The sequence below is a fragment of the Seriola aureovittata genome, chromosome 19, assembly GCF_021018895.1.
Source record: "Seriola aureovittata isolate HTS-2021-v1 ecotype China chromosome 19, ASM2101889v1, whole genome shotgun sequence".
NCBI classification, from domain to species: Eukaryota; Metazoa; Chordata; class Actinopteri; order Carangiformes; family Carangidae; genus Seriola; species Seriola aureovittata.
This window is the reverse complement of record NC_079382.1, coordinates 16,859,029-16,886,869: the sequence shown is the minus strand read 5'-3', so window position 1 is coordinate 16,886,869 and position 27,841 is coordinate 16,859,029. Positions and strand designations below refer to the sequence as shown.

The 27,841-nt window shown below is 37.2% G+C and overlaps 1 protein-coding gene and 1 long non-coding RNA gene across 6 annotated transcripts in view; one reads left to right on the top strand and one right to left on the bottom strand.

The window, feature by feature from the left end:
* LOC130187558 (disks large-associated protein 2-like) overlaps nt 1-27,841 on the bottom strand; it is a 95,110-nt gene that overhangs the window by 18,118 nt on the left and 49,151 nt on the right. Inside the window, exons 3-7 of one of the 4 annotated variants that reach the window (XM_056405262.1) lie at nt 21,798-22,015; nt 19,436-19,592; nt 17,500-17,719; nt 8,754-8,798; nt 3,303-3,359 (exon numbers count right to left, since the gene is read on the bottom strand). In XM_056405262.1, the coding sequence (XP_056261237.1) occupies nt 3,303-3,359; nt 8,754-8,798; nt 17,500-17,719; nt 19,436-19,592; nt 21,798-22,015 (697 nt within the window). Of the gene's footprint in view, nt 1-3,302; nt 3,360-8,753; nt 8,799-9,082; nt 14,006-17,499; nt 17,720-19,435; nt 19,593-21,797; nt 22,016-27,841 lie in introns of those variants that run through there. The other 3 variants (XM_056405264.1, XM_056405265.1, XM_056405266.1) reach the window with 3 other exon arrangements.
* LOC130187560 (uncharacterized) overlaps nt 2,539-27,841 on the top strand; it is a 69,545-nt gene continuing 44,242 nt past the window's right edge. Inside the window, exons 1-2 of one of the 2 annotated variants that reach the window (XR_008830475.1) lie at nt 2,539-2,602; nt 3,189-3,402. This is a non-coding gene — a long non-coding RNA (uncharacterized LOC130187560). Of the gene's footprint in view, nt 2,603-2,703; nt 2,909-3,188; nt 3,403-27,841 lie in introns of those variants that run through there. The other variant, XR_008830474.1, reaches the window with a different exon arrangement.

Sequence of the window (27,841 nt, the reverse complement as noted above, 5' to 3'; positions counted from 1 at the left end):
CAGAAGTAATGATTGTGACTGATGATAAATACTCTAAATTAGACTATCATCAGACTGTAAGGTGAGTCAGCACTACACAGTTCCTCTGCACTTCATTCATATACTTTATGCTTGCCTAAATGGACTGACATTTTGGGACACATTTGTTGCCTTATATGCATACAATTACAAGCTGGGCATAATCACACCATTACTTGCTTAACTTAATGTTGTGTAGTGAAGACATTTAACATGCTGACTCCTCCTGGGCTGTCCTATCACCACATAATAGGCTTCTGAGAGAAGTGCCCATCTCACTCTGGGGGAAAAAATAAAAATCACAGTATATTGCAATGACATTGAGTGAACACCAGAGGTCCTCCTATAGACTATAGAGTCTATCTGGGCAATACTGGATTCACTGGTACTGTTATTTGACTCTACTTTTACATGCGTCAATGTCATTTTTATATCAACATCCTTAGACAATTATCACTATTTTTTAAGAGCTTCAAACTGAAACTGCTAAAAGTGCTGGAAAAAGTAATTTAATAGGAATAGTATACCACAAAGTCTTAACGTTATTGAAGATGATTTGAGCAGTGGTTGAATGTCGCTAACTTCATTTACTCAAGTACCATACATTAGTGGACTTTAACAATACTGTTTGAGTGTTACCATTTTTATTTTATGCTTCTTTATATTTATATTTCTCTGCATTTCAGAAGGAAATGTTGCACAAATGTTGTACACCACTACATTTATTTAACAGCAGTAGTTACTAGTTACTTTGCAAATTAAGTTATTATTTACAAAATATAAGCTTCTAAATAGAATGCATTGCTATAGGTTAATCTACTACAATATATAAACTTAAAATCAGCTACTTATACCAGCTGCAACATAAAATGCTGCTTACACACTGATGCATAACTAAAACTAATCCAATAATACAAAGATAATGATATAATACTGGGAAAAGATATTTTCCTGCAGAACAAGTGCTTTTACTTTCCATAAAAGAATTACATTTTACTGCTTATATTTAGTAAAGGGTCAGAATACTTTTTCCACCACAGAATTTGAGACCTTAAACAGAAAGTTGTGCAAACGGTCCTAACACAAAAATACATCCATAGTAGTGGTGTGATTTTTCTGCAGCAAATGTACTGGAACTAATCTCAGACTAAAGTGTACTCAGACCAGAGCACTATGTGACAAAAATTTGACTGAGTTGAAAAAGAAAACCTCTGCAGATGTCTTATCTTCTCCGACACAAGTTTCGGGCATGGACTAAGTGTCTCGAACTTCCAATAAGAATCAAATTAAAATTCAATTAAATCAAAACTTCAATAACAGGTGAAGTAATAATTGATTCAGGTGCTGTTCAAGTGACAAAACTTGTGTTGTCTACATGTCTGATTCCAGGCAAGATATTGCCAGAATTATGTTGCCATATTTTCATAACAATTATTGCCGCTTAAGGTGGTATGACTGATTAAGAGCCATGAGGGAACAATCTGAAGCCTTAAAATGCTGTGGTAAACAGCATCAGTTCCTCACGCTCAAAGTTCAAGTTGTTCTGTCTAGACTTAAGATTTTGCACTGGCATTTAAAAATCATATGGGGAATTCAAATGTAAAAGAGGGAGGAAATCCAACTGACAGTATAGCCTCAATAACCTATATTGTCATGCAGACACAAGACCTGTTGCATTCTGTGTAAGAGGTCTGACTCTTGCTTTTTTCCAACTTGAAATGTTCCCACTCTCCCCACCTCCGTATAAGACCTACAGTTTAACTAAATGCTAAATAATGTTCAACATACAAGAGGAGCCACTGAACACAATAAATCAATAACTAAGAGGATCTAGAAAAGGCAAGTTGAGGGGAATGTTTTAAAGCGCTACAGGCTTTGTTTAAGGTTTGGCTATTTTAGTCCAGGGAAGTATCATGTCCTTTGTGTAGTCAGTTGTGCCTGGCTGTGTTTGAATATGATTGTTTGGCTTAGCACTGGTGCACTGTGCAGTTCAGTAAACAGACCCACACTCTCAGGGTGCAGCCAAAACTAAATGGACCTGAATGTCATACTATAAAATTGTGCTGCAGCTTTGCTTAAAAGTGCAGTATTTGTGGTCTATAGCTACAGTATGGACCCTTAGGCTCTGAAGCAGGGACATACGTCTTCATCAAAACAAAAATTAACCAACCTTACACTTCTTCATGTATTCCCCTCTCTCTCATCACCGACTATCCATCCTGAGTATTTTCTGTGGCCATTTCTAACTTGATTACCGCTCATGGTGAATCAACAATGTGCTCCTCATGTCTCGTCAGAATGGTTTATAACGGCACTAGAAAAATAATTAGTCTAACTGACTAATCGATTGTCAGGAAATTAATTTATGACTAATGATAATCAATTAATTGTTAAAGTTATAATTAAGCTACACACTGTAGATCTGATTACCGTACTTTGATCTGGTCCCTTGCGCGGTTACGTTACGTCTTTACGTCTGGCGTTCCAGGCTAATGTCAAGCCAATCAACGTTCGCAGGCACCAAAACAACGCTAACAGGTGGTTCCAACCTGCTACCGATAAGCTACTGCCATCATTGGATAAAGTAAGTTGTTTGCTAACTAACTAGCTTAGAAATGGACAGAGAAGTGCCTTTGGAGTTGTTTTACTAGTATGTATGGACGTTTTAATATGAGAACGTATTTTTCGCCATGAAACCGCTAGAAATCCGGAACGACCCAAAAATGTAGCACACCGTTTACAGCGCTAACCGTCAGTTAGCTAACGTCGTAACGTCAGCGACAGACAGAAACTGTGTATTTTAGTTGTTTTTTTTATCTTATGAGTTTGATATATACCGACCTTATTGGGGTGGACAGAGAAGTGTTGCTCTGGTGGTTTATGGAAAATGGTAAGCTTTATGGACGTTTCAATATATTCGATACAGCAAAGTAAAACTTGCTGTTACTATCCAACGTTAACAAAATACAACACCGTCCCATCGCAAACGACCCTTGTGCTAACTTTTCAAAGCCTATTTTGGATGTTTGATTTTAAAGCAGCTCATTTTCAGCAGTATGAAAAAGGTTAAATGTAAAAAAAAAAAAAATCGAAACAAAGTCACTGTGCTGATGTGTATCCCAGGTAGACATTTACTTTTAGTTACTGTTTTGTGTGCTTTTTTTTGTCAGCAAAACCAGCCGGACCCCCTTTGCAACCCATGGATGCATGACTGCAACTGAAATGTAGTTTGCAAAGATAAGAGCTAGTATGGAGGAAAGGAGAAGAGGTGCAGACGTTGGTACCTGGAGGTGGCTGAGCGCGGTCCACACTGCAGGAAGTAGGGAGACGAAACTGAATCCCTGCAAGGAGCAAGCATCACCAGTTAGAGGAGGAGAGATACAGGTATCACACACACTAATGCACATGAGGTCTAAAGCTCATTACAAGTATTCACGGGATGTTTTCTCTTTGCCTAACCTTTTGTTAGGTAAGTCGGTAACAGGCAGGGAGAGAGAGAAACACAGATATGCTCAATTTACAGTTAGAAATGGGTCATATCAATGATTTTTTTTTTTTTTTTTTTTGGTGAGTAGGCAGAGCTCAATTCACTTGGAGAAAGTACATTTGGCCTATAATGATTTGATACTGTGTGATATGTGCAGGCTCAAACACTACTTCGCTGCTTCACCACACAAAGAAAAACAAGACTAGGTCAAAACTGAGTACATGGCTGGACCACATATAGTGAATTTAACCACTGACATCATTGCGTTGTATTTAAATTCTACCTGGCAGCTGGTTTTAACCTTTTATCTGTTTACATCTCTCCTTTTCTCTGTTTTGCATATACCATATTAATAATATAATGCAGCGAAATTCCCAATAAAGCTGTTCTCATTTACATATTTTTATATTTCTGTTGTCAGACAATGGAACAAGTTTGAAATAGTGACTAAAACGCAGCCCATTAAGAGTACATGCTAACTTCTAACCCATACAGTATCTAAGCTGCTGCTCAGCACTGCTAAAATCCTGATTTTGTATCCCTTATAGAATCTGTTTGCGTTCATTTTGAAAAAGCAAATGCCAATGGGGAAGCTCCAACTCAGTCAGGTGATATTCGGCTGACCAATGGTGGAACTATGATCACTCAACTCTATCAGTCAGTTAGCCAAACATTCACTGTTATAGGGCTGGCCCCACTCTTGTGGTCAAGATAAAACAAAATCAAAGAATAACCTTAATTTCTAGGTATCACCCATTATCCAGCATTTGCTGTGTTTCTGTCTCAAAATGCAGACATTCTAATGGCACTGACACAACTTGCAACTTGATGGGCAATGTTCATAGACAACAATTTCTCCGGGAGGGCCTCAACCCTGTTTGTCTGATATCAAGGTTCTTATTGCCCGAGACATTTGAATATGTATTTGTCTAGACTTTGTACTTGTTCCGTTTTGCTTCTGTTGCAGCAGACAGTATTGTACAAAATTGTATTGGCGCATTATAAAACCAGCAACAGAATGACAAAGCATTTGAAAAATCAATGTTTGCCAAGGTTGTTAGGAATTTTGCCCATCTGCATTGCCCTAATTAAACATGTAACATCAGATAAAGATCAGTCCGTACTTATCAGGCTTGACTCAATCAGTTATAGTTCATGTTATACATACATATAAGACACAAAGCAGAAATTATTAAAACATAAATATGAAAATCAACTCATGATCAAATTTTTAAAATTCAGGATTTAATAAAAACCAAATTAAATAATTCTATTTAACATTTTTGAATGGCAAGATATATTTTTCCAATCTGTGGATATCATCTAAAGAAATAATATTGATATTAAATTTTTTTTTTTTAGCAGTACAGTGTCTCTTGAAGGGTTACAGAGCATTGCAATTTTTGGAGAATAAGGGCAATAAAAAATGCTATGTACAGAATAGGTAAAAACCTCGAAGAAGAGACAAAGACAAATCATTATTATCAACTACTGAATTAGCCACGCTACAACTGTGGGCAAATGCCACAAATATGACCTTGAATTAGAAAATGTAAGTCTCTGTCAAGTGTCATTTTTGTAGCGCTAACAGAAATGAGGTTTAGATAGTTGGGAAACAAAGAAATCAAATCAGACAAATCAGACAAAATGCGCTGAGATAGACAAAGAACATGTTTTTAAACTAGAAGCAAGACAGGCTTTTTTTTTCTGGACTGCCTTTGGTGATGCAACAATATAGTATATTGAAAAGCATTGCATGTTGTACTGCAGCATGTGGCGCTTTCACTTCAAATTTTATACTGAGTGGGGTATGACCACCCCCTTATTTCTATAACCACTTTACTGACTTTAAATCCCTTTGTATTTAGTCATACTTCACATGAAGTTCAAGTACATGGCTGTTCTTAATATATAATCATAATCATGGATCATTTCTGAAATATTAACTTATCATCCCATATTGTTTCACAATTTGCCATATTCAATTGAAATTCCCAATTGATTATGTAGGTACTATAAGAAGAATCTATGGCCCTTACATGGACTTCATGTAAAGTGTGACCTAACATCATTAGTTAATATTTTTGGTGCAGCGAAAAACAGACTTTCACACTTGTGCTTTTTCAACAAGGCCTCTCAAACCTTTTGCTCCTTTGTGGTCAAGACTTAAATTTCAGAAAAATCGTTGCAAAAGTTCTGACAGCGTCTCCTCTCCGTCCGACTCCCTCCATTTGTGCCAGAGGCCGTTCTTGCCATAGTTGTGGACTCAGACTGGCAAAGAGGCTGGTGAGATGCTGTTCTTACTCAGATCAGGGTGGATTGTGGCTTAATGACGTGCAATGACTGACAAGCTGCATACATGAGCATGGGGGCTGAAGATGTAACAAAGTGAATGTGTCTCAGGTCTTAATGCTACGCTGTTTGATTTCAGATTGCAGTAACAATGGAAACATTTAGTTAAAAAAGTACATACTGTATTTCTTTAATGTAAGTTAATGAATTGCAAAGTAATTGTAGTTTAAAGCCTAAAAATGTAATACAATTGTTACAATGCGATCATTATTTCCCTCCGTAACATGCTATACTGGCTGTCAAAGCAGTGAGCAGGGAGTGCATACTGTATATGGACAAACAAGTTGAAAGCATTGTTTCTATTTTTCATACATACTGCATACATGTAGCATGTGGCCTACTTCAACTTTTTTCATGAAGCCAATGTAGATTATTTATTGCTGTGCACATCACAACATCCTTAATATAAAAATATTTGAGAAAAAAACTACTACTACTAATATACTTCATGATTACTGTAGATCTTTAATTGCATCAGTAAAAATGTCTATTCAGCTTGTTAAGACTTCTGGATTAAGTGCAAAGTAAATCTTACTTCTGTACTGTAATTGTTTAAAATGGCCTTTTCTTTTCAAAATTTTTCGTTCAAAGAAGTCCCTCTTCTAAATCTATATTTTCCTGAATAATGCATGTGCCCATCTAAAATACATCTCTTTAGTGTGTTCATTTTGCCACAGGCAAAAATAATTACTATGTTTAATAAAAACATTACTGTACTTTTGCAAACAAAAAGAGCATTGACTAAAGAGAATTTATTATTTTCAGTGTTACTATACCTGACCCAACCCATTGTGGAGAGACTTCATCAGGTGTAGGATTGAGTTTGATTATGGCACTGGTGGTTTGCAAGGATTGGTGGATGGATAGATAAATGGATTAATGAATGGATGGATGATTTGACATAGGACAACTAGCAGGATTTAAGGGTGTGTATAGGTCAAGAATTCCAGCTGATTCTGCCAGATATACAAATTTTAGAAATTAGGTTTGTGTAGCCCTTTTTTTTCAAGAGCTGTACAATACACAAGCATGTTGTTCATAGCCACATACATATATACATACAGTGGTGATGCCCCCATGGATGCAAGGTGGGTTAACCTTTTATGTATGATATATCACAACAAACCAATACAAATCAATGGCCTGAAAGTACAATTTCAACAAACCCTCTCTCTCTTCATTTCCTTTTTCCCAATGATGAGGTATTGGTTAGAGTCCCAAATAAATCCATAAAAAGTTCACTTTCTTAACTTTCACTTTTTTAACCCAGCCTTCGCAGATACATAGATAAAAGTTAAGGAAACTGAAAACGGAGCCCTGCTAGCAGCCCAAAGTTCATCATACCCTATAATCACAAGTGCTGGATAAAACAAAAAAAATGAATAAACAACATATTGATCATTTTGCTGTTGTAGGGCCTTACTGGTAGCATCAATGTGGTACTAGAAAAGCTTAAGTATTGTTACAATTAAACAAGGGTTTGCCATCTTGTAGAACTGAAACTGCTGAGCAAATTTTATTTTAAATTGCCTGGGGGGGGGGGCTAGAATAATGGTGGCATTAGAGGAAAGATCATGGGTTCACCAATAACTAGGGTTTATCCTTTGGTGATTTTAAATATCAACAAATCTTTAATATCTTTAATATGTTGCTTTGAACCAAAGTGACTAACAGGCCATGGGCTGTGCTTCTAGTGGGGGCATTAAAGTAGGTTTCATACAGCTGAATATAAACATTTAATTATGAACGTTTTTAAATAGAATTTTAGCCCACACAGTGTACATAGTATGTGAGAGAATTGGATGTTCTAGACAAACAGTGTAAAGCCACTCATGGAACCAGTAATAATAATACATACCAAACATATCTGATTACAAGTAAAATATTGTGTGGAGGATTTTGTGACTGAAGAGATGAATAGTTCCACTTTAAAGTTAGAAGTTTAAAAATAGAGATAACACTTTCCAGTATGATGAAATCTGCAACCATGTGATAATTTTGAAAACAAAATCCATCACCCACCACCTTTTAAAATTAGCACTATTGGTTGTATCTGTCTTTCCCTTAAAGGTAATAGAAGATAAAAAATACCAGCAGTGTCAAAATCATAACTACTTAAAGCAACTGACTTGACTACAGATCAGAAAGGTCTTTTTAAACATCAACAACTGTAGCTTGTCCTCAATTATAGCAGTCATAATATCTCCTAAAATGCATTGATTTGTGGTGGTTTGAAGAACAAAGCTGTTATGTTGGTCATAACCTGCCTTGCTGCATGCCAAGGTATTTAAGATAAAGACACACTACTGTGTGCTGATTGTATTCTCTTCTCTTCACTTAAAGAAAATGTATACAATGGTTAAAGCAAGAGGGTGAATCACTACTAATACCAATGAATTTGAACAGAACTGTAATATTAAAACAAATAAAAAACAAAACAAATAAATCATTTTATGGATTTTATAAAAGGCTTTATGAATGTCTCAGTTAAGTTATGTTCCATTTGTGCAGAAGATATTTTAAATGGAAGAGTTACTCTTGTGTCTCACTCTGTTCAAATGCAGTAGATATTGTACAAAAATGCCAGTGTGCTAACACGGCCAAAATGTGGGACAGTAGTCAACAGTTGTGTTAGTTTTGTTCTTTTGGTTAAGACTTAATTTTCACTAGACATAATCTTGAAAAATCCACTGGATTCAGTGTGGAAACAGATGAAAACATTTAAATGTATTAAACATACTGTGAGTATGACATCATCTTCAACTTATGATATTATATGATATATACTTATGATATCTTCTTTTTAACAAGTGAGAAATGTTAATGAGTCAGACAAAATGTATGAAAAACTGTATTAACAACACATAAAAAAATATATAATAAAGCGGTTCCCTACCAGACCTACCGTACTCTCTACGCCCCCCAGCTAAGCTACGGGCGCCTAAAATGGGGGAAAAAAAGGAAAAGCAAAAGGAAAAAAAACAAAACAAAAAACAACAACAAAAAAACAAAAATATGATAGCTTAGTAGAAAAACAAGGCATATTGAGAGGGTTAAAGTGAAAGACACTGTGCAAGACCCATGCTGTATATTTGCAGTGTGTTAAAGTGTGTAGAATATTTACTGCGGATGCAAAAAATACTATTTATGCTACAAGTCAGTTTCATCTTTGGATGCCATTGTAAAGCTATGATCCCCATTTTGCCATTTAAATTACCATAAACATAAACATCATAAACATTTTAATCCATTGTTTTATATCAATTTATGAAAAATACATAAGGCCAATAAAAGTTGTAAATGAAAATTTCACAAGAAACACCACAATAAGCGGAAAAAAAAAGAAAAAAAAGTATCACATACTGGTTTCATTCATTTAACAAAATAAGCATAAACTAACAAATGCCGGCTAAACTATGGTTTTCAAAAGGATGCTTTATAACTTTGACAAAATCTGATTCACTAAACAATGCAGTCTGAGATCCCTGAAAATTGCAACATGATTGATGCAAAACAGAGTGGCATGTTTTCTCCAAGAAACCTTGACTCAATGCAGGAAAATAACACATGGGTAGAAAAGGTTTTATATTCAAGCAATGTTACAGGTTCAGGCAAGATCAGATTCCATCCAAAAACCTTTGTCCTCAACTGGACATCACAGAGTTGGCACAGTTGCATCAGATCTCTGGATGACAGCAAAATGTAAACAAAAACTCATGGCATAATTGACTACATACTGTAACATATTAAATAAACAATTCGGAATTTCTTACAAATAATTATATATTTCATTACACAAAATATGGTTACATGGTTAAAAAATAATTGTTATTACCCTTTTGTCTGTTTCTTAAGTGTTTTTTAAATGTATAGATTTTATGAATATATTTTAAAATAATATTTAGATCAATATCTGTATTTTTGCTACATTTCAACTTGTTTTAAGGGAAGGGTAATTTCTTTGGGCTAAATGATGAAATGATAGTGAAACACTGGATTATACCTATTTATAGCATGGGTGAGCTCCCTGGCATCAATCAGTCACTAGTTTGCAGTTCAGTTGGATATAAATTTAGAAGAATGCCAAGCATTTGTACAGCATTTCCAAATATATTATCACTGGCTTTGTTTTCTAATTTTGCTGTAGTCAGTAAATTAATTCTCAGTGTATGATGCACTTATGATTTCTTTTGTGTATGATGTCACACAGCACACAGATGCTACTACATAGCAAGAATCTCAGGAATCTCACCAACACACTCTTTGATTCTAGCATACTATAAGCTCAAATGAGAGAAATGTGAATGAAACAACAGTTTTGCAGGAAACACTAAAACAAACTTTTGTGTTGCCTGTGGCTCATGCAAAAATAACTAAATAAAAGTTTAAAAAAAAGAAAGGAAAAAAAGAGCCGCCAATATTTTCTCAAAACATCATTCCATTCCTCACATTGAGGACTTGAGTGAAGGCTTAACATAAACACCTAATATCTATAACTGCAAATATCTAGATGACATAAAAATACAACAAAGAACAAAGGGCTTGCATAGAATGAATGAATGTAGTTTGGAGACATCATGATTGGCCAGTCTTCAGCACCTTTAAATTACTTTGCATTCCCCAAACGATGGGAATAGATGTAAGGAATGCCATTGCAATCCCGTCTTAATCATTCAAAAAGAAAAAATATGAATACAAGCCTTTCCAAAGTTTTTTTTTTTTTTTTTTTTCATATATATGATATATATTTATTTATTAAAATGATTATAGGCTAAATGTTGTCACAGTCATATGCCTTTCACTGAAATCATTTATGATTTATGCTAACCTAGCCTTTGGCCGGTCTGTAATGAAAAACTCAAAATGCTTTTGATTGTGTTTATAACAATTATAAATAAATTAGAAGCTTTTTAATTGCAAGTAGTGGAGAATGGCAACAATACATTTGAGATTATTCGTTAACTTTTATTCTTTGTACCAAAACCTCAAGTTCAGAGTTGTGGAGTTGCTGTCAAAATTTACCAGCACAACATGCCTTAATATAGTGTTCTTCTGTAACACATATATTAGATTATCAAGGCGAGGAATTTCAACTCCGGTTTAATGAGTTACTGCAACAGGTGTGTGGGGTGGAGCTACTGCAATAACTGAAAAGGAAATGTCTGCCTTTTTTCTTTTGTGGCTTTAATTTTGATCTTACCTATAGTACAACCCTTTTATAAATATCATCTTTTCAAAATGACACTTTTTCTGCAAGTATTGTCTTTTGGTCGTGCAAAGGGGGAAGTAGATCCACTCTCTTTACAAAGGAAAGATGTAGCCTCTCCTTTACTAAAAGTCCTTTTTCAAGGTTCACATTTCAGTCAGGCGTCTGATATATACAGGCTCCCATGGTCCTGTGCTGCAGTGATCATCCAGAGATAAGTGCTGTCAAACTTGGAGATGTTTGTTGTTGGCCTCAGTTCCATGGGCCTCATTATTAACTTTGGTACGCCATGTTGGTACAATGGGAAAATGGAGTGGATGAGTGGTTTAGGGGAATGCAAGTGGCTAATGAGCAACTATTATTTTATGAGTAACAGACAAAATGAGCAATTGGCCAAATATAGCAGATGATTGAGGGCTCCCACCCATTTAGGTTTGACAGGAGCCCAGCTAAGCCATCACTAGTGAGGCGGTGTTAGTACATTCAGTGGTACTGTACTGCACCTCTGGGAACATGTCGGAGAGGTAGAGGCCCTCAGCGGCTCTGATTGTCTACTTATAGGGACCAATGTTTCTCTGTTATCTTTCAGCAGTGATGAACCACCCGAGCATGAAAAATTTCACCATTACCAGAAAAATGTGGCATTAAAAAAAAATTAATATGGTAGAATTTAGTTCAGATCTCTGAAGATAATTTAACAAAAAAGTAATTCCAAATTAGTATTTGTCAGACCATTTCCTTATGCAATAAACATGAATGGATAGGTAAGACGCTTTACCAAATAATTAAAAATTTCCAGTCACCACTGCCCAAAAAACAAGAGGCAAAACACCGGTATGAACTACCAACTTCCTTATGAGGTACACAAACAGCTGGATGATGAACATGATGAAATAAATGGAGGCAGACCTCAAAGACTGGAAAAAGTGCTGTGTTTGGTTTAGAACCACAACTACTACTTTAACCCCTCTCAGTGCTGTCAACACAGTATGTTTATAACTGCAAACAGTACAAGTATTGAATATAAGTTTCTCTATATACAAAATGGTACATTTATATACATATACAGAGTTTGAACATGAATGCAGTTTGTGCAGGAATGAATTTGAAGCCGATACATTCATACTTCATGATCTGTGTGAATCCCCCTAACTGTTTTCCTCTCCACGTGCTGTTAGACTTTGAATTCAGTCACAAATGATTAATCGTAAACAATTTTCGCCAGGGACTAAGTCCATAAAGCCTTGAGACAGTGTCATCCATACAATATTCCAGTAGATTAGGCTTTTACAAATTTCATAGATGTTACTATAAGTTGTTCTCAGCACTATTGTGGTCTGTTGTTTATTAAATTATTAGTTATCTCTTTATGCTGTGTGGTTTACAAGTTCACCATTGAGAAAACATTTGTAAGTTGGAAATTTACAGAATGCCCATTTCAACTGGAACTGGCTACAAAATGGATGAAGGCCATGGCAGAGGAATGCTTTGATCAGAATAACTAAAAAGTAAATAATATATCAATATATTCATAAATAATGTATTCATCTGTAATGCATTCATTAAAAAACTAGGGTTATAAAGTTATTCACAGTATTTTTTCAGTATACTCAGGTGCTTAAGAGAATGTTTCTACATGAAGAGAAACTGGAATGAACATGAGCTTGAGCTATTCAAATTCATGTGCAGAAGCAGACCAACTTACGCCTCACCTCGCAATGGCTGATTATTGAATTTTATCATTAAATCACCCTCAGATTTCCAATCATATTTGCTGTAATTGACTTTTCCTCTGAAAGGTTGGGTATTTAAGACAGTGGAGGGAACATAATGCTGCACTTGTTGGCACTTGAGGATCTGAACATCAGCCACATTCTCTCTCACATTCTTATGTCACCTCATTCTGATGTAAAACATAATCATTCTCATTTATTCCATGGCTAAGCAAGACACTTGTTAAAAGATTGCTTGAACAACACTGTAACCTGTTCAAGAGATGACAGACTCTGTGTCTGCATAGAGTAAAGGGACATCTAACAACAGCACTTCCCTGCCTTTCTTGGTAAATGTCAGGTTTTTACCCTGGCTTCCTCATCTCATTTTACAGTATGTGTAGAATGGGAATGATTAGAATGACATAGACAGATATGACATGGGCCCACTAGTGTACTTTCTGCTCCACAGTTCTAGACTGGCGCTTCTGTGACCACCTGTGTGACCACCTGAGTCCGGCTGCTTATGGACCTTTTGCTTTTTGATGATCTCCCATGGGAAGTCCTCTATTGGAAGTGGGCTGGCAGGGCTGCCTGACCCCTCTGGCGTGCTTTCGGGGGTTCCCTCTATAATCTCAATTCGGGGTGGGTCCATCAAGTCCATTATGCTGAAGGGTGCTGGCTCTGGTTGGCACATCACTGACTTGTCCTGTGTATTCTGTCGAACAGACCAACTTGAGCCTGCTTGAATTCCTATGGACACTCTGTCATCTGTTTGTGTAGTGCTGTCACTGCAAGGCTCCCGGCACAAAGTCCACATATTGTAGCACTGAGTAAAGTTGAAGAAGTTGCTGTTGAAAGTCTTCAATTCTCCACAGACATCTCTACGCAGCTCTGCCAGCTCATAGCGCATTGCTGAGATTTCATCCTTCCACTGCATATTGAAGGCAGCAACCATGTTAGCAGACTCCTTAAAGGCCTGAATGGCCTGAGGGACTGGCGGCTCAGAGGTGGCTATGGGTGAGGCAGTAGGGACCCTGTATGAAGGTGGGGATGCCGGTGGGACAGAGATGGCTGTTACGGTGGAGCTAGTACTGTGCTGGCTGCGAGCAGCAGCAGTCTCTCTCTCCAGCCTTTCCAGCTCCGCATAGGCAGAGGAGCTAGCACCGTCATCATCCTCTATCATGTCGTCATTTAGTAAAGAGGTCCCATCCACAACATCATATCCCTCTGGAAGAAAAATTTGAATATGCAAACAGAAGGACATTCAAAGTGAAAGGAACAGCTGGAGTGTGATTTGATTTGGATTCTGAACTAAAAAATACACATATCTATGGAAAACATACAGTATGTGAGTGGTAAATAATTCTAAAAACATACGAGATCAGACCCAATAATTTCCCATTTGGTTCTAATGATAGATCTTAATCGGGGGTGGGCACCCACCACATACTGTTGTGCTATTCAAATGCGAGTATGCCTGCACCAGAGTTGTATAAAACCAAGATGTAACTGAGTAGTATTATAAAATCGTGAAATTACAAATGGGAAGAACCATCCATTCATTTTCTTATCAATATCTAAGTATAATGTTCGTGGAATTCACAACATATTTTTGAAAGTTTCTTATCATCATTGAACTTTCTCTGATATTTAAGTATAACATTTTACAAAAAATCCAAAATGGTGTAGAGGATCAGCTCTAAGTAATAGATACTACTGCCTGAGCTAGTACAGAATATACACCTTTTTTGAAATAGATTCTTGAGTTAGGCCTAACTTCATAATGATTTTCATTAAACTCACATACTGTAGGCTTTTCAAAATGTTTTTACACTGCCTTCTCAGTCATCTCAAGGCTTCTTTCCATCTTTTCACTGCACAGCACAGCAAAGAGTGGAATTAAACATGAAATACACCAGTTATACCATTATCAAATGATGAATCCATTTTCTGAGAGCCCTTTCCTCAAAACATATTAAAATGTTTTTCAGTGACTTGAAATTTGTGCCATTTTGTGCAAAAGAAAAGATGTAAAGGGAGTAGAGGAATCACAACCCACTGGGCCAAGAAGCAGATATGAACCCTATTGAACATATCAGGTCCAAGGTGGCTGATTAGACCATATGGAGTAAGTAACCCAATGAGGGGAGGGGTCACTCCCCCCTTCAGGGCTGCACCAGGGAGAGGCTGCAATCCCACAGTCAAAGACAGCTGACAGACTCAATGCCAAGGGTTAGACTTTGCCACATGTGGCCTTTTAAAAAGAAGTTAAATTTCCATGGAAAGAAAAAATAAACTTCACACATGTACAGCAGATAGATACTGCTCTTACAAATGATTGGAGACAGTGGCAATGCGATAACATTCATTGCTATTTTATGGTTGCGATATGAGAACATTCCGAAGAGTTTGGGAAGTACATCTCTTATACATTTACACTTACAATGTGGTCTAAGAACACTTAAAATAGAGACATGGTAAACAACTCACAAAAGCCAGCATCAGATTCATCATAATCAATTTTAAGTTAGGTTTTAAGAAAAAATGAGGTCTGAAGTTTTGTGAGTTGTTTGGAACCGTGTTTGCTATTAGGATAACATAACGAGATATTTCTACCAGCTATATATATAAACTCTATGTATCTCTTATTTTTACTGAGAAGGCAGTGCAAAAACACACATATACATAGATATATGTATGCGTGTCAACATTAAAATACCTGCAACAATCATCATTGATGCCTCCAGTTGTTCTTTCCCCCTGGTTATCCTTCAAGAGATGGATGGTCAAATGGAGAGGGGTTTGCTGCTCGTCTGCCCTATGGAGCATCATGGGATCCCTTCCCCACTCAAGGGCCCACTAGCCTCACACGGGGTTTGGTTCATAAGCTGCTTACAATTAGATTATTATCTAGTATTGAATACTACCATAAAAACATGATTCCAGGAATCAATATTTTTCTTAGCCAGGATAGCCTGGAAAACTTATTTTATCTAATTTTAAGGCCACTATTCCCTCAGAACAGTGCAAAGAGTACACCAAAGGAGAAATATTATTTACAGTATGGCTTGACTGGGACTTGACAGTACTGTATATAACTAATCACCATCCAGGTAACCCTTCTTATGGGTTGCTTTAACCTTATCTGACATATAGTAATTGAAGCACCATGCCAATCTTCAAAATACAACTTCACAACATATTGTACAGTCAACTGCTTGTTTTAGCCCATACAGAGCTGACAGATTAGGAGCAGAGAGCTAAATGAATAGAGTTCAGCAAACAAGACGGTGGGATTGGAGAACACTCCTTTATCCTCAGTACTTCTGTCACATCGAAGAAATTGTAGATGGAAACCCAATTGAAGATGAGAGGATTCAAAAAACAAAATTCCAGATTGAACAAGAAAACAAAGCCCACAAACTGAGTAAAAGTGCAAATGTCTCCAATATTAAATTGACAGAAATATATACAAAAACAATAAAAATCCAGGTCATAATAATTAAAAATGCACGTAATCAAAGAAATGTTTCAATAGGGTTCATAGCTTTACTCTTGCAGGCAAACACCAAATGCACTTAGTGAGGGAGTTACTGCAAAGACTCTGCTTGCACAAAGAACCTGAAATGCTAATTTTAGGGATATATTGCTCGCACTGTGTCACACAAAACCTTTAAATACTTGCATGTTGTATTAAAAAAGTAGCACAGTACAGTAGTGCAAAAAAAAAAAATCGAATTTAGTCATAAACAAAATACACTGATTTCAGAAAATCAGTTTCAAAACATGGTGAGTTTGGATCCACTGTCATACACAATTGTAACTAACAGTCAAATATGACCAATAAAATTATGTTTGCTCAATGGGAAACTAGTTGTTGAAGAGGACAATTTTTGAAAAACTCCTGTAATAACATTCAGTAGTTACTTTGACTCAAACCACTACTCAGGTTTAGTTTCATGCAACACAATAGAACAATACTGCAAATAAGTGAAGGTTGTACTTCTCAAATTCTAGGAGTATACCCTCAGTGGACAGTTCCTTTGTGCAACCAGCATGTGTGTGTGCATGTGTTCTAGTGTCTAGAGCTTGTTGACTTACCTTAAATTGGTTACAAGATTGTTTTGTTTTTTTCTAATTTTATGAGGTCAATTACAAGGTCAGTTGCAAACCATAGGCTAATTTGTTGGTGCAACAGAGCAGGGGGAGGACAGGTGGCCCGTTTTGGACTTCATCCCTTTCTAAGTAGTTCACACGCTTCGCACAACACATATATAACACCACAGTTTAACATGCTTAGGGTAGGGCCTATTCCTCTTAGGCATGCCATGTGATGTGGCTGTGCTGTGTTGTGATATTGTGTGCTGTGAGCGTGTGTTGCCATCAGAGTGTTTAAAATGCAACCCTCCCACCCTTAACCTAATCTACAGCTTGGCAACACCACAAGTGACCAACCAGAAGCTTGACTAATGATGCATGAATCGTGCAAAGTAACACACAAGCAAATCCATCTAAACAATCGGGAGTATGCAGAGGCAAAAACAAACACACGCACACCATAGCTTCCAAAGAAAATAACTGGAATCATTCAGCCCGGCATCTCTGAAGCTCAAGGGTTTCCCACTGTACATATGTAGGTATGTCAAGTTTGTGCGCATGTATAGGATGTATGGGGATATGTTGTCTAAGCCCTCTCTCATTTAGGGGGGGGATTGTTTTACCTGTTGTGGATCTGAGAGTTGAAGTGACAGTGGAGGATGTCATTGAAGGCAAGCAGTCGTCATCTTGGGAATAACCAGCCTGAATTGCACGGAGGTAACTGTGGCTTCGAGTGCGGAACGAACCAGGCAGGTCCAAGGCCTCCATGGCCTGGGATTCTACTTCACTAAAAACGGACTCGCAAACTGACTCAAACTGGCCATTGATCTCAGTCTCACTCACCTGAGAGACAAAAACAGGAATAGCAGTCCTTAATTTTTCCTCTTCCTTTCTCTTTCTCACTTTGATTCTTCCCCTTTGCACAGCAAATATGAAGGAGTGTTAGCATAAGGAAATGCCACTGTCACTTCCGACCTTAAACTGAATAAATGTCAAGATCAAATGAGAAAAAGGGCAGATGACAACAAAAAACAATCAGAAAGATATTCAGTTTGTGTTATAAAGCATTCCATTTACCACAAACCCCAAAACAAAGATGTACTGTGCTGTATACTATTACATGGAAACTAGGAAAAACACACTGCAATTTCAGTTCTTTCAAGTGTCTAAGAAATATTCTAAGTTCTTCTAGCTGATACAAGATGAATTTATTTGTTGATGTCAAGATCATGCAACAAAGTCACGTAATTATAAAAAACTATCTACCAAGTTCTATTCTGTTGTGTCCTGTCCTGTTCACAGATCTTGTTCTCTGTAAGCTGTATTATTTTGGTAATATTTGAATTATATACACTCATGTATACTTAACAAAGTTAAAGAAATTAATATTGTCAATTGCCTTAACCTCCTAAGACCCGAGCTCTATTCTTTGCTATATAGGCTGATTGGGACCTGAGAAAAATGATGTCCACATATGAGGACATTAGTTTTAAATTTCGATTACTGAGTGGCAGTATAATATCCTCATATGTGGTCACCAGGCCCTTGTTGAGAAAAAGTTAGTATTGTGGTCTAGAGAACCCAAAATGTGAGGTCCACATATGTGGACGCCAGGTCCTAGGAGGTTAAAACTGTGAAGCATGTATGAATGCCTTTTTCGTATTACTTCAGTTTTAACATTCTAAATTATGTTACAGAAGACAGCTAAGTTTCACTATTATTAAAGACCTTTTACTATTATTATCATTATTATTAAACTGGGTGTTAACACCCACAGGAGTAAGCTGATTGTAAAACCCTTCTTTAGGGCCAAATCTCTTCTCCTGTTACTCCTTCTCCATATAGAGGCTCTGCAGCTGGTTTTGTCACAAATCTTCTTACTGTAGCGGTCACGTCTTGCCGCCATGGTCCAAAACACACTTGCACAATTGATCCAACTGTATAGTTTCGTAGCAGGATATGAAAAAGGAGATACCTGAAACGGTTGGTGTGTGATGTGAGGTTAGACATCAAGTTGTTGTAACTCTAGCCCTACTCTCTACTTCTCAACAGTAGTTGTTGTGTGAGAACAATTAGCTCAGTTAACCAAAACAAATGTTGTTAGATAGCTAACTATCTGGCATGGCACAACAACAGGAGAGTGATGAATCATGTATAAATGGCCTATTCCAGTCATCCTAATCAGGCCAAATCAGGATACAGGCTGTCTGATGTAAAACTGATATCTTAGTTTCTCAATTATTTACAATTTCACAAAACACAAAAGCAGACTGTAAAAAACATTATACCATGCCTGGAGCTGATTCAGAGATAGGCTATTGGTTAAAGCAACAATTTCCAGTCCAAAACAGCACAAATTAATTTCTATTGACTTCAGTTGAGACAGCAAAGGCTATTTCTACTAAACAATCAGCTGTGGACCTTTAATATGAACAACTGTGAATGATTTATGTCTCTGTAATGCCCTCTTATACAAAAAACTACTACATACAAAACAATATAAGATAAGCTGTCTTTCATCTCTCATGACTCTGTGCGATGCACGTGTTTGAGACTCACCTGGCTGACGCAGCTAGCCTGACTGAGGGTGCTGACGGCGCGCATGTAGCTCTGGTTGCGAGATCGGAAGGGCGGGGGATGAAAGGTGGTGGCAGGGTCCAATGTGACACTAGGGTGGGGCCGCATATCTCTTGTGGTTTGCAAGTGGTAGCCCTGGCTGAACAAGGACAGGGGGTAGAGATAGACATGATTGCACAATTCAAAAGCCACACAAATACTGTATATAATTAATTGACTAGTTAGCACCTATGGGCATAGTGTATCTTCTTTTTTGTACAATTCATGAGGGAATATTTCTGTCCAAAGTGAATATCTGCATGACTCATCTTCTTATGACACTGTCTGAACTATTGGGATCAACACTGCAATATTTTTAATGACTACACTTATTTGCTTCTAGTGTAGCTGTCCTATGAAAAAACAGTAACTCTCTCATTCCAAAACTAGAGAGAAAATGTGTACGGCTTGTCTCTGGTTCTTATTAGAGAAACAATGAGCGCTAGGAGCTGCAATAATAAGAGATTATTACATTCTTCACTAGAGGCTAAAAACAAGGGTGCTGATTTGTCTGTGTACAAAAGCAGAAGTGATCAGAACCCCGCTGAGATGATGGTCACAAAAATAGCACTGAGCACTGAGTGGCAGTAGGGATGACGGATGCGTGACGCCTCCCCTGGTTCACAGAACTTGGCTACATCTGAAAGCCACATGGCTCAAAAACAAACAGCCACTAGGGAACAGATACATGTCACCACAGATAGATGATTAGGAAATTAGTACATAAAGATGGAGCACTCCAAGAAGTCAGAGTTGTTTTTGAAAAACTGTTAAGGATCTATTGATCTACAAACTATATTGTGACACTGTATTTAAGGCTTCTGAATAATTAATCCCTCTTATTTCACAATCTACTTGACCAATGTGAAGAGTTTTGCAACACATTATTTGTGTATTTAAACTGATCATTATTATTGATAAATAACTTCTTACTATAAAGTAGTTAACACCCAATAACTGGCACAAACTACAGCCTCTAAAATGACGATGAAGTTGAGTCACTACCAGACAACAACAAAAGACAGTTTCAACAAAAACTGAACATTATAACCTTCACGGAAGTAGAATTTATTGTAACGTTGCTTTATTAAACTGCACTTATCTAGGTGTACCTAATCAACTAGAAACTGGATGTATTTCAATGATTGTCTTTTTTAATCCAAAACAAAACAAAAAGCTAGGTGTAAGTAGTATAGTCAACACATTGTACCTTCCACCTGTCAATGTTTCCTCCATTCAGTAAGCCCATTTAAGCCTGCTCTCTTGAGTCTGACATTGTATAAATGTGACAGTTTTGCTACAGACTTGTCAACAACACTGTGATAAGATGAGGCCCATTGCCTGTGTAAGATGTTGGGCAAATATTGAACTAGCAGATGAAAAAGGTCACAAACATAAACCCCATTTGGTTCTGAAACGCTCAGCCGAGCACTACTTTAACTGCTCTCATGAAACAGTCATGGATTGAATACTTAGCCAACAGTGCTTAAGAGGAAGTTAATAATGTCATAAAATAAGTACATCAAAGCTCTAAATAACAGCTTAATACAGTTGTCCGGGCATGAGTAAAATGATGTAAGACACAATAACAAAAATGAGTCCTCTCATTTTGTTGCCAAGTAGCTTCTCTTGGAATCCCCAAAAAATGTTAAAGTTCTTCATATCTCTCTGGAATAGCAGCTGAGTTCTTTATTTCTCTCAAATCTGCATTCTGGTCATTTCCCAAAAGTTAGTACTTGTTCCTTAAAATGCTACAGTGTGTGGAGTATTTTTAATGCAGCAGTCTTACTGCAGTCCTGACATGCACTATCATTGCTCACTTAAATTAAGGGTGCTGATCAAAGGCTCGTAAAATATTGATGTAGCTTTGGAAATGTTACTCACAGGTTTCCAGCTGTATTGAAGCTTGAGAAAGCCAACACCTGAGCCAACCACCTACATGACAGCTCTGACACCATAATTGTATGAATGTGTGTTTGTGTGCATGGGTAAAGGTATATAGGCTCAATGTAGAATCTATGTACTATTTACCACTAGCTTTTTCAGTTACTGGAGCCAAAATGCAATTCCTGTCTTCAGAGTTGAGAAGATGCACACTGCAACAAAATCTTAGCATGTAATGATTAACAATTAGAGAAAAAAGCTGTTTTTCTTGTCCCTAAAGCAGCCACCAATTTCTGAGCTATCCCTATGAATAATAATATATTTTAAAGAATGCCAGTTTTTCAAGGTAAATTTCTGAATTGAAATTGAAATCAACACACAGCTTTGGCATGGACATATTGAACTAGGCAGCCAGGCCTACCTTTGGGAGTCTAAATGGGATCTCTGCATGGCTGATTTGAGGACAAGAGCATCAGGCCGAATGGCCTTCTGTGGTGAGGTCTTAGGGCTGGTGTCAGAGTCACCACTTTCATCATCCACCTCTCCCATAGCTTTGACATAGCTACTGCTGCGCATCCGCCGACACGGGATCTCTTCATCCTTGTCGCCTGGGTAACCACTCCATTCATCTTGGGGCACCTGTGGGAGATAACACACCTATATTAATCATTACATACTAGGGGTGTGATGATACTCTCAGCTCATGAGACAAGTGGATACATGATATTGGGTCCAAGAGAATGAGATGAGATGATATGGATAACACTATTTTGAAGAAAACTTCAATGACGAAATATATGACTGGAAAAATAGTCTTTTATTCGACTGAAGTCACAAAATGCAAAAGTTTTAACTATTCATCCTGTAATGAATGTAACTTAAGTTCTACTTTTATATGAATAATCATATGCAGTAAAAGACAGAACAATATAAGCACTATAAAAGATGTTGCCACAAACTCAACTGACTGGCTTCTCTCCTGTATGATTACTCATGAGTCTTTTCAGACCTTATAACGGTGCATGAACTATGCATGAGCTTCTAGCTTCTAAAAATGCCAATGTCTCGTTATTGCAGTGGCTCTAGCACTTGAAAGTATAAGTTGAGATGCAAAGGCATTTTTCAGCATTGTCTGGCCTTTTAGTGTTTTCTTCACAGGCGCATTTGATTTAAGTAGAGAGCTGTGGTGGTTCTGTAGGTGTCTCTGCATTGTGCTCATGTTAGCTGTGGTCTACGGCACTATTTTCTTACAGTGCTTACATATTGTTCATGTTTTGTCTGTCGCCGTTTATTGTTTCCACCCGGTACCCAAAATGCTGCCACACAAAACATTTAAAAGTGGCGGGGCATTTTCTATGTTAATTTCACTGTCAGACTCTGTCATGTTGGCTGTTATGTACTGATATGGCGAGACAGCTTTTCACCTCAAGGAGAAATATCGTCATGTTGTTATGATCTCATCACACCGATACTACATACACATTATAACCATAAGGTAATATTACTCTAAGGTATTACTTGTTTACTTCAGCTGGTATCTGTGGTGACTTGTTAAATGATGGAGTACAGGTGTAGCAGTGGGTTATTCTGCTCAAAGAAAATATCAGGCTTGTACAGTGAGATTACACCAGAGATATTATTTGCAAGTACAATGGGACCCTATTAGCCAAACGAGTGTGAGAACTGTATCAGACAAGTAGTTGGATGAGCTCTGGCTGGTTTTTCCCTAAACAGAAAATTAAGCTGATTCACATCCCTGGTTTCAAGCTCCACCACTATTTTATTCATCTCTGAGCCTGGGCTCTCAAATTAAACAAGCTCAGTGCTTAACCTCAGTCCACCCATGAGAATTAGATGCAGCGTGTTTCTCTGAGCTAGGTTCCTGTCTGCAATCATGAACAGGCACTTTCTTTCATTCTGGAAATGAATAACATTAACTTTGTTAATGTAACTATGGAACTAAATGAGTTGCTGATCTGCAAGAGCCACAACGCATGTATACCTCAAGTGTAGGAGATAAAGCAATACAAGGTAACATGTTACTGTATTCATATTATTTTAAATTTGATTTTGATATATTTTATACCTTTTTGAAAATGGTATTGGACCCCACTGTATATTTTAGCAGACTAATATACCTTGTATTGAGCAGGAATATTAAAACAGACAGACTTGGGAGAAATTCTCAATTTGTCTCTCTGTCATTATTCCTGTCATTGCTGCCCCCAAAGGAGCACGAGGAAACTGCTTCACTGTGGTTTGCCTATGGTTCTGAAAAACTTCAAACACACTGTCTCTCTCCATGGTGCTGAAGCATTCAGATGCAAACTTTATGCCGTGTTTAAAATCATTGCTAATATTTGCTACCTAGTTGCAGTACATTTAGCATTTTATAGTCCAAATTGTGATTGTACAGTGTGTAAAGTGTATGCAATTTGAAATAACCTAAAAACCCCCACAATGAAAAATGTAGAGTCCAAAGCATACATATATTTTCTGCCTGTTGTAACGGCACATGTTAAGACCTGTCAGTGGCAGGACCTCAGAGTGTTTATCACTACCGAGGTCACTTGCTGTAAAGCTTGCACACCTATATTTTCTGAACAAATTTGAATCCTTTTTATAGCTGACTGTTTGCCCAATATGTGGAAGTGTGGAAATTTGTATTTGATAAGCAGCTGGATAATCTCCTGCCTACTGGCTAAAGTGTAACGTAACTGAAGGGAAAATGTGTCTATAATGGAAAAATATTTTTTTACAGAGCAGGAGTCGAAACATATATTGTAGTTATTGACTGTATTTCACAGACTTTTATCGACAGCTACGATGTGCAATGAGGGTGGCAGATGAAGTGTAATGACGGTGCACAGAGTCTCAGCTTTTATAACACACAAATAGTAACATTACAGTAATACCATACACCACCTTTTTAATACTAACCGTTAAAGAGTTGTAACTTATGCAGCAAATGTAGGCCCATTTGATTTTAGACAAAACAACTTTTTTTTCATGTTGATTGAATGAAAAAGTCATTTGTAGGGCACAACTGACTTCTTGTGTTAATGAGGTATAAAGTAGAACCAGAATTATCTATATTTGGCTTTTCTTTATATTAAGATCAGACTTTACTGTAATATGTACCTCAAAGGTCAATATGTCAAAAGCTAAGAATGATAAATCTCAGTGCAGGAAAAAAGAAGTATGTGATAAAGGTTTATACTATATATGTCTAACATGCATGTCGTTTATGAAAGGGAAAAAAGGCATACCGCATTAGAATTTGGGGTTAAAAGTATGTGTGTGCATATACATGTGTGGGTGTGGGTGGCTTATGGGAAATACAAAGGCAGTTGGACAGATCAAATAATAAAGACTATGGAGAAGATTTCAAAGGGAAAAAAATGTTCCGGTAGACATGGAAGTTAAAGTGTACAATGTTTTCATGTGAAAGAAAGTGATTCAAGCTATCCCCCGTTCATTAAAGCTCCTCCATTTGCTGTCCTGAACACCTTTTGTCAATTAGGTCTTTCTTGTTAGAATCCTTTAGTGCACTAAGAGCAGTGTGCATGATGGTTCCGACAGCAGCAACAGCATTTGTCTGGAATAAACACAAAAACTGGGTAACCGCTGTTTTTTAGCCTGACTCTGGCTGGAAGTGTGTGGGGGACTGTAAGTGAAAGCTCTTTCCCATTTCGACTAGTGGGTGGTAATAACAAGTTGCATCCTGTGAGGGAATTGGTCATGTACTGTGGGTTTAATATAAACAGAGAGATAAATTGATAGTGCTATGGGTTAAAAGCAGGACCTTAGCAGAGAGGCATATGTAGTGTAAATATGTTTTTCCAATGTTTGCATGAGTCTCTTCCAGATATTTGAGTCTGTTCACACAGTCCACCTTGGTAATTATCAAAGCAGAGCGTTAAATCAAAGTTAACACCAATACTTTTACAGGTTCTTTTTAGACAACTATGCATTCACCTTGGTATTTTGAAAAAAAAATTTGTTCTTTAAACCAAATATTGGTAGAACTCTTTTCATATAAGTCGTATATCTTTTATTAAATTATAACCAATATCAATAATTACAGTTTGACCAAAAGCGGCATGACAGTATGACAGCCAGATGACAATATTTCAAAAACTGTAAAACTTTAAATCCACCCTTCCATTCATTAATGTTTAATAGAATAGTGGTTTGGGAGAAAATTCACTCAAAGGAGTGTGGGTGAGATTCATCAGCACATTTGTAGAAGGAACTCAAATGCTACTTTTTATAGGATCATCAAACCAGTTGAATGGGGAAGGGTAAAACAACCTCTGAGAATAGCACTTATATTACAAATCAAAGCATGAGCATACTTAATTCAAGGATTTTATTCCATTAATAGAATTTCCCTCACTTTTGGCAGTGATTGTGTATTTTTATGCTTGCACAGCAAAAGTTGTCAATCATATCCCTAAGGCTAGAGCTGTAAGTTTTAAATCAGCACACTGTCATTAAGGGCACAGAGTCACTATACTAATAAAACATATGAGTTCTTAAATTTGGCTGACAGCCAAAGGGGCACAACATGTTTCTGACATACTGTAACTTAAAATCAATTCTAAAGTGAATGTGATCAAACACTAGAGAAATAATCAACAAGGTACATGATCACTGCCATAACATCATGTAGTATAAATAGCTTTGTTCATAGTGTTCATAGTTTAATAACTGTACACAGTGATTGTTCTTAATATAACAGCATCAAGATTAAATGATTATGAGCTAGTAATTATACACTGTGAGTGCAAATGTCTACACATATCCAACTGCTTATGTATTGACAATGAGTAGGTTTTAATTAAGATATTGATGCGATAGAAATCATGGTATCATACATCAATTTTAACTCCTAGCGATTACCCTCAATATTTTTGATTGTCATTTTGACTACACAGTGTATGTTTAAGCTCACTTGTTTTTACTGAGATTGAACTGTGACTAATATTGACAACTCCCGTAATTCATGGGATCAATGCCCCTCCCGAACACACTGTGGTTTCCTCCTCCTAATGATGGAGATTTACAATGGCAATGTGTCGCACACTACATGGTCTGGCACCATATTGATCAGGCATGTAGTGAGTACAACACTGTATCAGTGTGTGGTTCAGCTGGAACAGCTGTCCCAGTGGAGAGGGTAGCCTTAGCTCTTGAAACAACAGCCTCAGGCACAGGGCTGTCCTTAATGCTCTGATACCCAATCATATAGCTTGGCTGTTTCTCTGTCACAGTTGCTGAACTGTTTTTACAGAAAGCACAGTGGCTGATACTCCCTTTTTTTTGCCTTGAGGTAGAATAAGGCTTTCCTTAACACTCCTGTTCTCACTTTTTGTTCTTGTCGGCCATCTCTCCCCCTCTCTCTTTTCTTTAACACCCACTGTCCTCTCCGACTTGACAGTCTGCTTCAGCAGGGCAGACAGGTGAAGGACGAGACAGCATTAGGCACTTACATGAAAACGATGGATATTTTTCTCCTCTATGGGAGATGGCAAATGGGGAAAAGCAGAAAGATTTAGAGATGCTAATAATAGCATCAATCCGATTGCTTTCCACCATCATTAATCTAGTGTATTTAACTTAGATGTTTTCTCCAAATGTTTTTATAGTCAAGATAAAAAGGCTTCTGAAGCATGTAGACCATATGCTACTAAAACTCTCCTTTGAATCCAAAACAAATGAACTTTTGGGCAGCATGCACATTTCAGCATGCAACAGCAGAGAGAGGAAAATTAATGATCATCATTCAGTTTGCTAAGGTTGTATATCAGGCTTCATCTTTGTATCATCTGCTTAAAAGGGGAGGGAGGGAGTACTTTCCAACCCTGCCCTAGTTGGGAAGGTAACATGAGAATTAACTGGCTTGTTTCCTTCAAAGACGGTAAAACTATCACACATGCTAATCTGCTATGCATACATTTATTCTCTCCCACATGAGTGGAATAAAATGCAGCAATTGTCTGAAAACTAAATGAATAAGGCTTAAAGACAGCAATAAAGTAAAAGAATCATTTGCCACCTAATACACGACCATTGATTGTCTGGGGCTGTGCTTAACAAGGCAGCCATCACTCATGGAAGCATTGCACTAGCTCATTAGCATTACCTTATTTCTGTGCTCATTTTGATGCTACACATGAAAGAACATGCTCAGCTGTGCCTATGAGGCAGCTAAACAGACAAGCAGCTTTACACCATCATTAGTTACAACTAAACACTGAGAATACTGTGTGCAAAAATAACCTTGTGTAGCAGTTGACAACGTATGTCAAGCAAAAAAAAAACAAAAAAACACTGACCTTTAAGAACTGGTAGAACAATTTGCAGTTCGTAAGTGAATGAGTCCCGAAATTTCCACAGGACAGTTCCACGCAGTTAGTTATTGGATGCTAAAGTAATAAAATATGGGATTTGTAACACTGA